The sequence below is a fragment of the Triticum aestivum genome, chromosome 7D, assembly GCF_018294505.1.
Source record: "Triticum aestivum cultivar Chinese Spring chromosome 7D, IWGSC CS RefSeq v2.1, whole genome shotgun sequence".
NCBI classification, from domain to species: domain Eukaryota; kingdom Viridiplantae; phylum Streptophyta; class Magnoliopsida; order Poales; family Poaceae; genus Triticum; species Triticum aestivum.
The window spans coordinates 615,595,395-615,613,200 of NC_057814.1; the positions used below are offsets into that span (position 1 = coordinate 615,595,395).

Here is a 17,806-nt window from a genome sequence, read left to right on the forward strand (position 1 = left end):
AGTACATAGCATTCCACTAAAGGATGTGCCTTGAAGATGTCAAGAATTTCCGCATCGCTTGGTGTGACCTCATTTGACTGCCTCACGTCATTTTTCTAAGCATCGGCGCATACCTGAATACCATCTCCAAGAACTCAAACTCATAGTCTTCCCCTTCGAAGCCGTCGATTTCCACTTCTTCAAGCTCTGGCAAGGAGATAATTTTTCTACTCCACTCCCAATCAGTGGGTTCACAATAACAATGTTCATGGCATCCCTTATCCTCCTAGTCAAGGAAACAAAGTGTGTGAATTAGTCATGGGCGGATCTTGGGTTCACATCATTACCCAATGCCTATTATAATTCTATTTGGTGGGATTATATGCAGTTGAGAACATATTAAAAACAATGTAACTGTGTACTGACAAATTCTTTTCATGAATCTTTGATGGGGTTACTACATATATACACACACGATGTGAAAAACAGGTTTGATGAACAACTAGTATTATTGAACGTCATACATAATAACCTTTTGTACAGAGGTGTTCTTTTAGTTGGAGTATAAAGGTTTGTTGAACAAATAAATATCATTAGAGATGAAAATATATTTATTTATTTGATATTATTGATGTTGATATATATTTTACTCAATATATTTGATTAAACTTTATGAAGTTTGACTTGGAAACATAATACACGCACTATTTTCATGAACGGACCGAGTGAGTAACTTGCGTACCATTATTGGCTCATCTCCGAATATGATGAGCTTGAGGCTGCGTGCAGCAGTGCGAATCCGACACAACTCGAGGAGACACAGCACAAATGGTCCATAGGCATGGCCGTAAGATGTGAGGTGCAACTCCAAATCAATGGCGGACAAGTCGGGTAGCAACCTGCAGATGCTTTCCAGTTCTTGCTCCAAGAGATCCGCCGGATAATCATCCACCGTCCAGTTAGAATGTTCAATGCACAGTGCCTGCCGAAACAAACAATTCCATCATCGAGATGCATTGGTTTGATGAAGCAGAGTTAGATGGGATCTACAAACATTGCGGGCATCTATATGCAGCAGCGAAGGTCGTCGTGTATGTGACGCCGACGTGGACGCGGACGCCGATGCCGACATTATGCTCACGCTCTCAATGTCCCAACACCCAAACCCTGTAGGCCAGTCGCCACTACCGTACTGGTACCTCCACAAAACCTTCTCCACCATCGGTGCCACCACAGACACGTTGAGGTCATCGCCGGCAAATACACCGTGAGCATTGTGAACTCATTGTGAAATTTTCTGAAATCGTGAACTCATTGTGAAATTCCCGCAAATTTTCCAAAAACGTGATTTTTTTTTGAATTTTTCTGAAATCATGAACTTATTGTGAAATTCCCGTACATTTTCCAAAAACGTGAAATTGAATTTGAACAAATTTTGAAAATGGGAACACACTTTTGACAGAAACAATTTTTGAAAGCACGAACATTTTTACAATTTGAAGAACACATTTTGAAATTCCCTCGCAAATTCGTAATTGCGAACATTTTTTCTTTCAATACGTGAACAAACATTTGAAAAGCCGACATTTTTTGAAAACTTTGAACATTTTTCATAGAACATGAACAATTTTTTAAATCTCAAATAATTTTTAAAAACTGAACATTATATGGAAATGCAAGCAAAGTGCGAATATTTTGATAATTTTTTGAATACATGAACCAGGTGTTTTGTAATGAGTGAAACCCTTTTTTGAAACATATGAAAATAGTTTTTTGAAATGAGCGCAGTGTGTCTTTTCAAATGAGTGAAATACTGTTTTTGAAACGAGTGAAAATTATATTCTTTCGAATGACTGGCATCACATTTTATGGGTTGAATGAAATCGTTGCATTGAAATAAGTGAAATCTGTGAAATATGTTTTAAAATTTCAGTGAATCATTTCTTCATACGAGTGAAAGCAGTTTTGAAATGAGTGGAATCCATTTTTCTATATTGACTTAATCAAGTGTTTCGAAATACATGAATCAGTAAAATATCTGTTCTGAAATAAGGGAAATCATTTTTTTTAATACGTGAACTACTTGTTTTTGTAATGAGTCTAAACCCTATTTTTGAAACATATGCAAATTGTTTTCTCAAATGACTGAAATGTTCTTTTTCAAATGAGTGAAATACTGCTTTTGAAACGAGCGAAATTATATTCTTTGAAATGAGTGAAACAGTAAATTTAAAACTAGTTTAAATGTGTCGTTGATCTATCTTGTTTTGAAAATCTTCTTGCTATGAATTGTAATATATATATATATATATATATATATATATATATATATATATATATATATATATATATATATTTTAAACACAGTTCTGGTTCAAAAGATATCGATCATCCCAATTTTTACTATGAAATGAAATAAAGTCCTTTGCATGGGAGAAAGAGAATACTCTATAATGAATGTCGTTGCGCTGGACACTAATGGATCCACTTCTGTATTAACCAATGTATATGCTTTTGTATTCTAAAAAGTACTCCCTCCGTCCCATAATATAAGAGCGTTTTTGACACTAAGTGTCAAAAATGCTCTTATATTGTGGGACAGAGGGAGTAGTAACTAACACACAATAACTCAAGGCAAGATAACCACATCTCAAAGCAAAGCAAAGATGAATGAACAGTGCAGGATATGCCGCTACCTAGCGGTTCCACTAAATTTTACGCTTTGCAGCCTCCTGCTTCTCCACTGGTTCCGTCGGTGGGGGTGTGCGGAGAGGCCTCGATATGCTGATGGGAGCCATAGTTTCCTCCTCTTGGGGCATTAGACTCCGTCCGATGGTGGTGTGATGATAGTGTCATTATCGGCATGAAATAAAGTCTCCCCGCCTTATCCTTGTTTCGGTGATGCTTCCTCGGATCACCGGGAGGCGTGTGGAAGATGTTGTGTCCTCAAATCTCGTTCTTTGGGTTTGGCGTTTCTTTCTACAGGTTTGTCTCGCCTGCACTGTCCCACTATGCTGAGTACATGGTTGTATGTCTTGGTCCTCTGGCTTGAGTTCCAACCGATGAAGGTTGGCTAGTCTCGGCCTTCTCCGAGAGCGTGTGAGGCTTGTGTACCACGACTTGTTTTCTTTTCTGGGATGGCTATTTGCGACGCAGATCAGGACCGCCAGCATTTTCTGGTCTATATCAACGATTTTTCAGCCGCTACTTCTAGAAGCTCCTTGTTTTGAAGTTTTCTTCGCTGAGACGGAAGCCTAAAGGCAGCAACGGCCTTTGCACATGCACCACTTGTGGATCCAGAAGAAGAGTACTTCAGCGCACAAACGATTTGGATGTATTTTTCATTTTCTGTAAGGTTTAAGGGTTTGTGCTACTTAATATATGGCATTTGGTCTTTTGCCAAAAAACAGCCGTGCTCCAATTCAAATATTTTTTATCGATGAAAATATTAGGAAATATAAAAAATTTCACACTAGATAAACATTATTACAATACACCGAACAATTAGTGAAATTAACCATAATTAGTTAATTCTATGTCGACAATGCTACATTTTTTCTTTTAGATGAGTTCATTACAAGAATAGGATTTTTTTTCTTTAATCTGTATGCCAAAATTTTAAAATCGTCACAGTGTTAGTTAACCTAGTACCTTTTGGGCGTTTCTTGTTGTTCTTTTCCGTGTCTTTTGTATTCTGCTTGTGTAACCTTGGCCGGTTGATGGCTTTATTAAATCAAAGCCGGGTGAGGTCAGAGCCTACTTTAGGCTCGGGCTGAGCCTTTTCTCTAACCAAATGAAAATGCAGTTCTCAAAAAGAAAAATAAATAGTAAGACACAACTGTAGCAAAGAACAAGGATATCGGCATGTATAATCAAGCTTGTAATTGGCAACTTCCCACATTTACAAGGCTTCAACAACATGAGTTTAATCAGGTTTCCACGGAACCAAAATTCTCATTGCATCACTCGCTACAGAGCCGTAGACACAGAGCCAGAAGATATAATGTAGTGACATTCCACTGAAGGATGCGCTATGGAGAAGGCGTGAACTTTTGCTTCCCTTGGTGCGATATCATCCGACTGCCTCAGGATCACTCTTTTCAGCATTAGTGCACATCTCAATAGATGTTCCAGGAAGTTAAACTCGTGGTTGTCTTCTTGAAAACCGTCAATTTCGACTTCATCAAGCTTCGTCAAAGAGACAATTTGGCTGGTCATGGGCACGCAGCCACAATATTCTTGGCATTTGTTCTTGTCCTAAGAATAATACCATCAAAAGAAGAATTACTATATGAACAAGGAAATGTTTTTTCCCCTCAAATGTACAATAAGAAAATAACTGATAAGTTGAGAACGTACTCTGGTATATATGGAGTATATCACTTTTTTTTTTTGAAAAAAGTACTAATAATACGTAGCACTGGCATTTGCATCACATAAAGAATTAATTGGTTCATTAATCACGAACGCACCGTGGATTCTGGTATGGCAACCTTGAGCCTGTGTATGGTCGTATGGACGCTATGCATCTTGAGTAAGGAAAACACTACTGCTCCATAAACATGACCGGAAGATGTAAGATTCAGCTCCAAGTCAAAGACCGACAAGTCCGCGGCAACATGCATCTGCAGATGTTTCTCTATTTCACATGTGAAATGCTCTTGCGTCCATACTGGATGCGGATCACCGCTCGTATCCTGCAGATCCGTGCACACAAACTTCCATCATAATGTCGTGTGCACCGTGTTTGTCAATATAGTGTGCAGCAGCCAGATCGAGGAGGAGGTGACGAACTAACCTTCCTTGCGTCTATGCGCAGCACCGGAGGTCGCGTGGTCTCTCTGCCGCCGCCCTCAGCTCAGCAGGGTCGACAGCCAGCTCAGTGTCTCGAGTATCCAGTCACCGAGCCCCATTAACGTGACGTTGTAATGGCAGTGCCATGAAATATTGCCAGCCATCGGCGCCAAGACAGAGAGGCTGATGCGAGGCGAGACGTGAGAGGACAATGTTAGTTGCTCGAGCATGGGTGCTACGAGGTCGATCTTACATACAAATGTCCAATGTTCTGTGTCCTCGACGACAAGCTCCCGGAGCGACGCCGAGTTGACCGTGATGCCAAACCGCCAGCCGCCGGGCAAGGTGTACCTGAGCACGCGCAGGCGTGGGCAGCGGAGCACCAGGGCGCCCACGTCCGAGGAGCAGCCCGAGAGCACCAGCGTGGTGAGCGCGGGGAATAATTCACCGGTGGCCGGCGGCTGGAGGGAGATGGAAGAGGAGAGCGAGATGGACTTGGCGCGCTGGAAGCACGGCAGCTCGACCCTCTCGTACAACATGGCTTCGCATACCGGGATTGCGAGGATGAGCTGCACCGGTGAGAGCTGCGCGGTGGCGCGTAGCAGCGAGGCAACGCTGACGCAGGGCTCCGCCGCACGGACCGAGAAGGGTCGCTCTCGGAGGCAGATGTCCAGGAGGGATACTGACGAGGCGGAGGATATCACGCGGGCGAGCACCGGTTCCACGGAGGGGAAGACGACGTCACGGAAGACGAGGGAGGGGAGGCGGGTCCAGAGGTCACGCCACCGGCGGGAGAGGACGCTTGCGCGCGCGGCGGCGCGGACGCAGCGGAGGTGGGCGAGGACCAAGAGGAGCAGATCGTCGGGAAGGGTGCTGATGCGGTCCGCTCCGCCGGCCGATCGCGGCGGCGCTGGTGAGCCGAGGCGACGCCCCGATCGGAGCTTCATCGATCTATCTCGATAGGGTATTCGGGCTTTGCAACAACGTGGTTACGTGGAAAGCGGCCAGATTATTGGTGTAGGTAAATGCAATCCATCCACCGTTTTGGTAGTGTTATAGATATATTTGTTATTTAGAGATTGTTTGGGATTAGATAGAAATTATTTGCTCGCACTGTAAATAAATATAAGAGTGATCTAAACGCTTTACGGAGGAAATACATGTTATTTCTAAATCTTGCACTTAATACTATATGGGTTCGACTATATCTCATCTAGATGTAAGATAATATCTTTTTTTTCCGAACTTAAGATATGAGATAATACCTCGCTTCTAAGTTAAAAATCAGCAACTGTTCATGGCCTGTTTATTTGTTTGTTTCTCTCACGATCACGATCGCTAAAGTCGCTCACGTAGGCACGTAGCTAACGTCCAGCCCAACTATTTGTTTCTGTCACGATCCTTAGTCCAGCCTATCATTAGCGTGAAAAACAACAATTGGTTGTAACGGAAAAAAATTAACCTTAAGAAAAAGCATGAAAGCGTGTATGTCCCAGAAGAGCATCTACGCGGGCATTGAAATATTTTTTCTTTTCAAAACATGAAAGTGCATTTGGGGTATTATGCATTAGTTTGAAAAATGTCCGCGAACTTGGCGAGCACAAAAAATGTTCACAAGTTTGGAAAATATCCGCAACCTTCAAAAAGGAATTTGAAAAAATATTCACGAGTTCCAAAAAATATATGTGATTCCAAATAAAATCACGAGTTCGAAATTTGTTTGTGGATTCAAAAAATGGTCATGAATGTGGAGCCTAGATGTGACTCATAGATGATCAACTTGCAACTGAGCTAAAATTTTAACTGAAAGTGGCAATGAAAATCTTCAAAGCCTAGTTACAAATCGATGGTGGACTTGCAACTTGGGCAATAAAAAACAATCGAGCCCATGTGTAACTAGAGGGTGGACCTGCGACTAAGTGCGAACAAAAAAAAGGTAAGGCCATGTTGCGAGTCAAGGGCGGTCTTGCAACTAGCAGCGAATAAAAAAGTTCAGGACCAGTTGCGAGCCGAGGGTAGGCTTGCAACTGAGGCAACAACAAGTACAATCCTAGTTGCGACTCGTGGGTGGGCTTGCAATTGGGATGAGAAAAAATTACGGGCCGGTTGCGAGTCGGGGATGGAGTTGCAATTAGGACGACAAACACACTACATGCCCAGTTGCAAGTCGATGGTGGCTTGCAACTGGGATGAAAACAAACTACGGGCCGAGTTGTGAGTCGAGGATGGACTTTCCTCCCAGACAACTACAGCTACAAGCTCCAGTTGCGATTCGAGGGTGGACTTGCAACTAGGACAACAACGACTACAAGCCCAATTGCGAGTCGAGGGTGGACTTGCAACTAGGGAAACTACGACTATAAGCATAGTTGTGAGTCGAGAGTTGACTTGCAGCCGAGACACCTACAAATATGGCGCCAGTTGCGAATCGGAAATGAACTTGCAACCGGGACACCTATAACTACTGGTCCAGTTGCGAGCCGAACGTGGACTTGCAATTGGGACAATAACAACTATAGGGCCAGTTGCGAGTTAAGGGTAGGCTTGCAACTAAGAATACAACAAATATGGGCCCAGTTGCGAGTCAAGGGTGGGCTTGCAACTGGGATGAGAACAAACAATCCCGGTTTCGAGTCGAGGGAGGGCTTGCAACTGATATGAGAAACACACTACAGGCCCAATTGCGAGTGATGGTGTGCTTGCAACTAGTATGAAAACAAACTACACACCCGTGTGCGGCAGCGGGGTGACAAGACGTGCGAGAGGAGGACGAAAGTCCACGTACACATACGGTTAATAAAAAACGTTCGTGATTTAATTACCTACTATACCACCGTCCTGGTTTATAAGTATGATTTAACTAATAAAATACGAATGCATGTCGCCAAAGATTATATAGTTGGATTTGTATTTGAACATAGTTTCCAATTATATAATTTTTAAAACATGCATTAACATTTTGTTGGTTAAATTTGATGGCAAACTATAAAGGAGACTATAGACTAGACGGAGGTGGTACCACACGGCCGCTCTCTACGCAGCGACGCAACTGTCGGCCGGCTTGTAGGCGACCATTTCCTGCGTGTTCAACTGCTCTATGCGTGTGGGTGCTTGCGGTTCAGGCCGCCGCGGAGCGCTCTACTTGCGTCCCGCCGCGCGCTCTCTGCTCTCGCGTCCCTCCGGGTGCTCTGCCCTCGTCCCTCCACGCGCGCTGCCAGTGTTTGGGGCCGGCGCACGATCACGCACGTTCGTGTGCAAGCGGTTGCGCCGGGCGTGGTGCGACGATGCAGTTACCCGCTGCAAAAACTGCCATGCGGACACGCCGACAATCCACGCCGCCCGGCCCCCTTTTATTCCTGCGGCCATTTACCTTCATCTCTCGTCTCACACGACACAATAAGCACATCCACGAGGACACATTCAGAGAGGACATCCAGTGGTTCCAATGGCGCTCCCCGTGGCTCCAATGGCGCTCCCAGCGGCTGACGACGACAACGACGGGCAGTTCACCACGTATCACGTAGTGGACACTCACGTGAAGGGGAAGGCCCTCTCGGTGGTGTACACGAACGATCCGGTCTCGGTGGAGAGCTCCATCCAAACTATGGAGCAGTTCCTTGCCGAGGACAAGTACCGAGTGGTCGGCTTCGACCTCGAGTACACCATCGGTCGTGCCGGGCACGATCAGAAGGTTTATCTAGAGCTCCGACTACAGTCACTACTAGGAAAAGGCCTACTAGTGGCGCACCAGTTTTGCCTACTAATGGCGCACTACTGGTGCGCCACTAGTACCACGCCACTAGTATAGCCCACGGTGCGCCATTACTATCTGACTTAGTAATGATGCACCACATAGAAGTGCGCCATTAGTAACAATTTTTTTCAAATATTTTTTCAGAAATTATTTTTTTAATTTTTTTTAATCTCGGGTCACTATGGCTTAATCTCGGGTCAATATGCTTAATCTCAAGTCAAATCACACTAAGTGGTCAAACTTCCCGAAAGGTCACTCATCCTCACACTACTACAGCCTGAGCACGCTTAACTTCGCAGTTCTATCCAACCCCAGCACCACCTCACTTAACAGCCACTTGTTGATATATCTATCATATCAATCTATTAAACCTTGTTGATGTCTACGACTTTGTTCATATTCATGAGTATGATGAAATTTTGAAAAATATTTCAAACTTTCCTGTCATATTACGTATCATTTTTTGGAAAAAAAATCCAAAAAAAAAATCGAAACCAATATTTTTTTTCTGTTACTAGTGGCGCACCTAGCAAACGGTGCGCCACTAGTAAGTTTGAAATTTTTTGAATTTTTTTGCCTCTAGATCTTGAAAGCCCCGTAACTTTTTTTCTGTTAGGTTTTTGAGGATTTTGAAAATGTTTAACGGGGTTCCCCCCAGTTAAATTCGGATGTATCTTTTCGAGTAGATGATTTTTCATATATAAAACTTTTTAATCCGAGTTCGTATGTAAAAGTTATGCCCATTTTACAAATTCCAGAGAGATTTTGCAAATAAAGTCGAAATTCATATTTGTAAATTTTCTCAACAAGTAGACCACATATCACATGGGAAACTTATTTTCTTTTATTTTTTTGACATTTCCATCATTTTCTTTTATTTTTTTAAACTGAAAAGGCGGTCCGGGGGGGGGGGGGGTGTGCATTCGGTGAAATGGGCCAAGTTACTAATGGCACCCCCACGGTGCGCCATTAGTAGTTTTTTAAAAGAAAAAATTTATTTTGAAACAAAATTTGTAACAAAATTACTAATGTCGCACCGCGGGAGGGAGTGGTGCGCCATTACTAGTTCCATTAGTAGTTAAAAAAAACAATTTGAAATTTTTTTTACTAATGGCGCACCGTGGGAGTGGTGCGCCATTAGTAATTTTTTTTAAATTTTTTTTTACTAGTGGCGCACCGTGGATGTGGTGCGCCATTAGTATTGGACACTATAGTAGTGGATGTGGTGCGCCATTAGTGTCCATATTATCTATAGCCTTTTTCCTAATAGTGATGTATCCATCCATAATAAAAAGCGCTCGCTCACGATATATATTCCACGCTACGAGGCACGAGCATACAATAGTTGTTCCCCGGTGCAATGAGAGAGAGAAAAAAGAGAAGGCTTTGGGATGTCTACCGGTTAATTACTCGCGGTGTATTAGTAAGTGGGATGACGCTTGGCATGGAAAACGCTCTTCACGATGACTCTTGGCACACGAACAGCCGCGAACGCATCCATCAGATCGAATCGAAGAGGCTGCTGCCCTTCTTCTTCTGGCGTGTATATATACTCGGTGTCTGGAACGGTCCGATCGATCCCACACCGACCGTCGTGAGGCTGCGTTACCGAGAATGCCCAAATACCTCAACTTCGGCTGCCACCCGCACCCGCTGACGCTGCGGGAGCGAACGCAGGTCTGGTTCAAGTGCGCTCTGTGCCTTTGCCACGGCTACGGCTCCTTCTACCGGTGCCCCGAGTGCAGCACCTATCAGATCCACGACAGCTGTGCCGAGGCCCCGGACAGCGTCAGCTTCTTTGGCCACGCGCAGTGGCGGAGACAGCGCCCGGCGACCCCGGGCACTTGCCCGGGCTCGCTCCGTGTCCGATAGCAAGGATGGGCTAAACCTGCTCACTAATGCGGGATTACCCGGGCAAGACTGCGTTGGGCCTCCTCCAGCTGACAATCCCGCCCAGTTAATATCCGACCGAACAACTTCTTTAATCTGCACAACTGAAACAAAAAAAGACTTCTTTAATCTGCACACGTCTACACGAGACTACTACCCCTCAAAAAAAACGAGACTACTGATTCCGAGAGGAAATAGATCGATCCCTCCCGTCTCTTCGTTTCTCGCATCTGAGCGGCGCAGGGAGTTGCAGGGGAGACGGCGAGCGAAGGATCTGGGCGACCGGAGGCTGCCGGCTGGCCGAAGGCGAGCGAGGGGCGCAATCTACTCGTCCCCTCCTTCCTCTCCTTCGGCAATTCCTTCGGTAAAAGATTGCTTATCTGATCTGGCCTGCTGAGGATTGATATGCCAAGATGATGAGATTTTAATAAATAACTGAGCACGTGCCTTTCGTAATTTAGGGGATTTCCATTGTGATTGATATGAATAGATGAACATGTAAGCATACGTGCCGATTTCTATGCTTCAGCAGCTTGTACGTGCTCCCAAAGGCAGTGTTGTTCATGTCGTGATCTTGCACAGTATAGAGAAATATTATATATTTTGCTGTTGGAAATTATAGAAAGGGTAACTATGTAAGAAGTCGCAACCTGCAATATTTCTACCTTCTGATTACGTCATAGGATGCAAATTTCTTGATGTGTAGTTTGTTGGTTTTCTGCTGGTAGAAGGGAAAGAAATATATAACTGATCTGAGTTTACTTTACTGTAGACTTAATATTCGATGATACATATATGCAGCTGCTGCAAGTAGCTTTGTAATGTGAACTTGTGGTACCACATATTATTCGAACATTTACTATAATGAAGTCTCCATTGCCTAATGATTTTCTTTAGCACATTGTCGGTATGTTCCATTTGACCATCTCTATTCTTACAAACTTTCTATTTTGAATATATTTACATTTCACAGATAAATTTATTTTAATTACAAATCCATTTTTTTTATCTTGTAGTGCCTTCCAGGACTTTGGCAACGTAACGAGTTTGCTTCTATGCAAGGTTGGTTATACGTCTTTTTTTTTGCCAAAAATGATTAAGTGAGATCCTTTTGATCGTGATGGAAGAAATTGAACAGTGACATCTGGTATGGATAGCTTTACTTTAAAATAACATTTTGTGTGGCTATTATGTTTATGTTTTCACTTCATTATTATTGTGGATTTCAAGTTTGAAAGTTTGGTGCTATATTATATGATGTATATTAGAATACCCGATTTTTGATTTCTAGATGAGTAAAATACATTGGAGGTCCTAGAAGTATTCCAAGTGTGTCAAGTAGGCCCTAAACGGCGCGGGTAAAATACACATAGGACCCGTGGTAAATGATTTCAAACTTTTAGGACCTACTTGACATATTTGGAATACTTTTAAGACCTCTGGTGTATTTTACTCTTTCTAGGTTATACATTTAGGCTCAACTTGCCCAGGCTCCATAAAATTTCTGGCTCCGCCACTGTCATGGACACAACTTCCGTCCAGCTCAGCGTGCCGCCGTCCGACGCCATGGAGGCAGCCGGCGTCGGCAAGTGCCTATTTCCCGCGCTCACGGCGCTCGACCTCTGCGGCTACTACATCGAAGACGGCCTTGCCACCCTTCTCCCCCACTGCCCGCGCCTGCGAGTGCTCCGGTACGCCGCCCAGTACCATCCCGACTACGAGGACTACGCCATCACCGTCCACTCGTCGACGCTGCGCGAGCTCGTAGTGGAGGAAAGTGGGGTGAATTTTGTATGCCGCATCGACATCGCGGTGCCCGCGCTCAAGCAGCTCACCGTGTACTTCGAGGCCCGCGAGGACCTCACCGTGTCCGTACTGGCGCCGATGGCGGAGAAGGTCTCATGTCGCTGCCGTTATGGTGGCGGCTGGTTTACAGGGTTTGGGTGTTGGGAAATTGAGAAGGTGAGCTTATTCTCGCCGTCACCATCACCGGCCCCGACGGCACAGACACGGCGACCTACGCTGCTGCGCATTGATGCTTGCAAAGTCAGTTCGATCAGTCAATTCACCCACCTCTGTCTTCTTTCTCATTACGTACGAAGACCATCTTAATTACCGGATTCATCAACAGGCAATGATGCAAAGTTTGTTTGTTTGTTTTTTGCAGGGGGATGACTGGTTATTTACAGCCGACGATTACCCGGCCGATCACTTAGAGCAAGAGTTAGAGAAGCATCTGCAGCAGCAGGTTGCCGCCGACTTGTCCGCCATTGATTTGGAGCTGCATCTCACGTCTCTAGGCCACGTCTATGGAGCATTCGTGTTGCTTCTCCTCGGGACGCGTCCGGTTCGCACCTTCAAGCTTGCGCTACTCATGCCTGAATGCAAGGTACGATTTAACAATCCTCCTCTCAGGCTATATGCTCTGCTATATGTGCCCTAATTCACACACATTGTTTTCTTAGGGGGCTGTGGAGGGATGCAAAACTTTCACCTTGACGGAAGTCCCCCCCCCCCCCCCCCCCCACCCCCACCCCCCATGGAGGGCTGTTATTGCTGGAGAAACCAAGCTATCTGCTCGACGGAGCTTGAAGAAGTGGAAATCGATGGATTCCGAGGAGACGACCACGAGTTTGTTTTCTTGGAGATGGTGTTCAGTTGTGCGCCGATGCTTAGAAGAATGACTGTGAAGCAGTCGAACGAGGTCGCACCAAGTGACGAGAAAATTCAGGACGTATTCAAGGCCCATCCTTTCGTGGAATGAAAATATGTTTTATCTTCTTAGTCTGCATCTGTCTATCTATGGCTCCTAGCTATATATCTATCCGCAGGATGCAACTGTGATTTAAGTTCTGTTGATTCTTAAACTTATGTTGTCAAGGCCTTATTTTGTGAAAGGATCCGGATGTGACTTGTGAGTTGGCTCCAGTTGAGAGATTCATCATTGGAAAGTGATGCCATTGAAATGAAGAAACAATCGCCTAGTTCAGAAACTTCTTATTTACTCTTGACAATACCAAGGGGCGTGGGCATTGCTACATTATGTAATTGTCAAATCTACCATCATGGGGGCAATTTCTGCGACATGGTTAACAACATATACTGGGCTTTTCCCGCAAAATAATAAATAAAAAACATATACTAGGCTTTCCGCTGCTCTGAACACGGCGGGTCTTCTTGACTGAAAGATCTCCTGTTTTAAAACCACAATGTATAGATGACCTAGAACTGCAAATAAGGTATAAACATAGATATTAAAGATATACAGGGTTTGCATTTTGGCAGCAAAGCTGGCATTTACACAAGTGTTGTTTATAGGCACAAAAACTTCAAAAAGAACAACCAGTCCTAGATGTCTCAAAAGATCTCATGCTTGAGTTGACAGCAGGGTACTACAGAGCCATTGGATAGTCGGAATGACAGTGTTCTCTCCAATCATGATCTGATAGGCTTTAGAGAGACTATACCTGAGAGCACCTGGGGGGAACTGCCACAGCATGATCTTCAGATAGTTTGTAAGAAACCATCAAGTGCTCCATATCAAAAAGATTCTCCAGAAAGCATCGATGACAGAGATCTTTGTGTTTTGTGCAAACGAATGTAAGTATAGCGCCATGTCTCGTCTTTGCTGACTCCAGTTCAGACGTCCTTCCAATGCAGAGTAGACTGAGTATTACGAACAGTACTTGTGAGAAGCTATCTGCCCATACGGGCTCTCGGGTGATATAATGCACCAGCGAATACTGGACCATTAGGTCACTTTCAAAGGGACATGGTGAATGCACAGGTGATGGTCAGCTCCTGCTTGATAGATAGATAGATAGATAGATAGATAGATTTACCACAGTAAGCGACATGTAACCTTTTTTGGGGCACGTCAGCACACACAAACTGCATGCCACCAGAAGGCCGGGTGGTACTGGTACAAGCAAAGGAACGATTCCCAGAGGTCGACACAGCCTCGCATCAAGGGCAAAGGATTTTAGAGCTACAGCTGCATTTAGGACCGCACCAAGGAAGATTGATTCCCCTAACGAAAAGACTAGAGAGGATCAATGCCATACCACAAATCCAAGCAAAGTGAGGAGAACTATTCTTCCTGAAAGCAAAATAAAAGGCAACGAATACCTCTACTCTCCATCGTGGCCAACTATATGGACCGGTTAATGAACTGTAAGCCGGTTAATCGAGGTATACATGGAGGCTGTGATGGCATACTCCCTCCGTTCCTACTTAGTCTACATATAAAATTTGTCTAAAGTCAAACTTCGTAAAGTTTGATCAACTATATAAAAAAATATCAAGATTCGCAACATAAAATCAATATCATTAAATGCATCATGAAACTGATTTTCATATTATATAACTTCTATACTGCAAATGTTGATGTTTTTTAAGATAAATTTGGTCAACCTTTATGTAGTTTGACTTCATACGAATTTTATACCATAATGCTACACTTACAGGCTGCTGCTACGGAAAGGGTGCCTACGGGCTGAGGTGGCTAAACGAGAGAACTAGCGAGCCGGAATTCACGCAAAGTAAAAAACCTGAGCACCAAACAGTTGAATCCACCTCTGCGCGTAGGTGATTCCGTGCGCCTTCTGCCCGTAAGTGTAGCATTATTGAATTTTATATGTAGAGTGAAAAAAACGAAGGGAGTACCTTCTTTCCCCACACGGCGGTAATTATGATGACATGAAAATATGACACACATCATGGAGTCAATACACCATGATGACATGTGTGGCACTAGTTACTGCCTATATGGGTCTATATGTTGCTGCCGAATTGATCCGTTAACTTCTATGAAGAAGATGGTTACAGGCAAAAAAAACCCAAAGAAGAAGAAAATTCTATGAAAATGGATTTGGTGACGCTGTGTATGATTGCATTGGTACAATTGTACTTGTGTAGTCAATTTTTTGGAGGACGTGGAATGCAGTGTTGCGTAAGGATTTGCTTTCCGTTGTTCGGTCTGACGACAATGGTGGATTCCGGAGAAAATCCCTGCGTCCATGCATGTATCCTTGGGTAGTTGGACCCCTTTCCAATTAGAGACGTATTTGATGCAGCTTGCTTTGATGGTACACATGGAGGGTTGCTCTCCATGGAAGCAAAGCATGGTACTCGGATCTTGGGATTTACACCACCATGTGCATATTTATATATGGGGTCAGGAGGGCAAGACCTCGTATGTTCAATGCCGTGCAGTTTTTTATCCACATTGCAGAAATGAGGGTGCTGAGAAATGTTGAAGATGTTGGTGGGGAAAATCTGACGGGAAAACTAAGGTAACATGACACAAACTCTCACATACATTTTGTTTACTTTACATCTGCATTACTATACAATATTTGCCGAGCAAGCGACGATTGAATTAAACAATTAATAATTCTTCCTCTGCATTGCTGCATGCAAACATGGTGAACTCTCCACAGCTTGGCGCCTGTGGAAACTTTGTGGAACGAATGGGAGATCCACTGCCTGGTGCTCACGAGCTTGGCATTGCAATTCCTCCTCTTCCTCGCAGCAGGGATGCGAAGGCGTAGCACATCGTGCATCCTCGGCGCCGTCCTGTGGCTCGCCTACCTGTTAGCCGACTCTGTGGCTGTCTTCGTCCTTGGCCACCTCGCCGTCCGCGTGAGCGGACCACAACACGAGCTCATCGCCTTCTGGGCACCATTCCTGCTCGTCCACCTGGGCGGACAGGACACCATCACCGCCCTGTCCATGCAGGACAATGAGTTGTGGAATCGTCACCTCCTAGGCCTCGTCTCCCAGGTGGCAGTGGCCGGCTATGTCGTGTCCAAGCCGTCTTGGACAGATAAGCGGCTGTTGGCTGCCACCGTGCTCGTCTTCCTCTCTGGGAGCTTCAAGTATGCTGTCCGCACTTGCTGCCTTTACATAGCCAGGCCAGCACAAATCAGGGGTGCATCCATGCGTATTTTGTCAGACACACTAACGATGCTGAAGGATGCCACGGAAGATGTAGGACATGCGCCCACACTCCTGAGAACACAGAGAGATTTACTTAGGTTTTGGAATGCCAAATTTGATTTGATGCTGGGTAAATCTGACAAGAGGGGTTTTCTTTTGGAGAAGGAAATATATCAAGATGCCAAGGAAATCATGTCGGTGGACGCTCCTCCAAATAACAAGGAGAGCGTTTTACTTCGGGATGATCTGCCAAACATGCTAGAGAAGTTTCAATCAACCTCATGCCTCCATCAGCCATATGACTATGTTGGCAGAAATTTGGTAAAATGTTATGAGAGGTTCTACACAAAAATGCCACTTCTACGTTTCTTCCACACGGTCGGTGCCGAACTTATTTTAACCGTATACTGTAGCAATTTAGGTATTGGAAAATTCATTATTTTTTCGACTATTATGATTATCTGGTTGATAGTTATCCTACTCCAAAATTTTCCTATCCCGATAGCCCTAGTGCTCTTCACCATGGCTGAAAAGGGGAACCAAATCCATAATAGAGCTGATGTTACTGTGTCCTACATATTGCTCATAGGAGCCATAATCCTAGACGTGTCCTCTGCCTCCATGTCCATTCTTTCCTTCGTGGGATCCAACATTTGTAGAGGTAGGATTAAAATCATGGTCTTGAGTGTGGCCAACTACATTCAGCCAACATGTTACAAAAGACAGTGGTCCGAGGAGTTAGCGCAATACAGCATGGTTAAGAGGTACGCCACAGGAGATGCTAGAGGCATGCCATATGTGCGGCAATGGATTGGCAAGCGTTTAATAGCTTGCGGTGTCGAACTATTGGATCCAAGCATGACACACACACATGTCACCGAAGATCTCAAGGGGTTTGTCCTCAACAAATTGGTACAGTTTGGAATTAAAAAACAGTACAATTTTGCCGATTTCCGTGGCCAGCTAGCACTTCAAGAGTGGAGGAAGAATGGTCCAGGGACGGAGGCTCTGTATTATAGCATCAACGAGGTGAAGGATTTCCCCACAAGCATCCTAATCTGGCATATTGCAACAGACATTTGCTACTACTCTGGAAGCAGCTGCACGGCCAACACAGAATGTGATAGGTCGAAGAAGAAGAAGAAATTGAGCAGAGAGCTGTCAAATTAGATATTGTACCTTGTCTTCAAGTGTGGTGTGATGCTTACCAGCAGCTCTGAACTCGGTCATAACAAAGTATATGTTGAAATGAAGAATGTTCTTCGATTGCAGCAGCTACAGATGGTTAATCCAAGAGAAGAAGCTATCATGAAGGTGTTTGAAGGCGTAGAAGATAAACAGCCACACTCAACAGTGAATGAGGAGCAAGAACAACCGGTTGACACAGATGATACTACCTCCGGTCAAATATAGAAACTCCTGGAGAGCATGGCCGATGCTATTTATTTT

General features: G+C 44.4%; 2 protein-coding genes across 2 annotated transcripts; one reads left to right on the forward strand and one right to left on the reverse strand.

Moving 5' to 3' along the window:
- Positions 1 to 4,457: 4,457 nt before the first annotated feature.
- Positions 4,458 to 5,720, reverse strand: LOC123171434 (putative FBD-associated F-box protein At5g22720). Its single transcript, XM_044588938.1, has 2 exons — positions 4,778 to 5,720; positions 4,458 to 4,676 (listed from the first exon to the last, which is right to left on the reverse strand). Exon 1 carries the CDS (start codon positions 5,718 to 5,720, stop codon positions 4,833 to 4,835), a length of 888 nt encoding a protein of 295 aa, XP_044444873.1. The 3' UTR covers positions 4,458 to 4,676; positions 4,778 to 4,832.
- Positions 5,721 to 10,563: 4,843 nt separating this feature from the next.
- LOC123171435 (uncharacterized) lies at positions 10,564 to 17,527 on the forward strand. Its single transcript, XM_044588939.1, has 6 exons — positions 10,564 to 10,781; positions 11,434 to 11,479; positions 11,880 to 12,463; positions 12,585 to 12,806; positions 15,632 to 15,711; positions 15,859 to 17,527. The coding sequence occupies exons 2-6, from the start codon at positions 11,473 to 11,475 to the stop codon at positions 17,525 to 17,527; spliced, it is 2,562 nt and encodes an 853-aa protein (XP_044444874.1). The 5' UTR covers positions 10,564 to 10,781; positions 11,434 to 11,472.
- Positions 17,528 to 17,806: the final 279 nt, after the last annotated feature.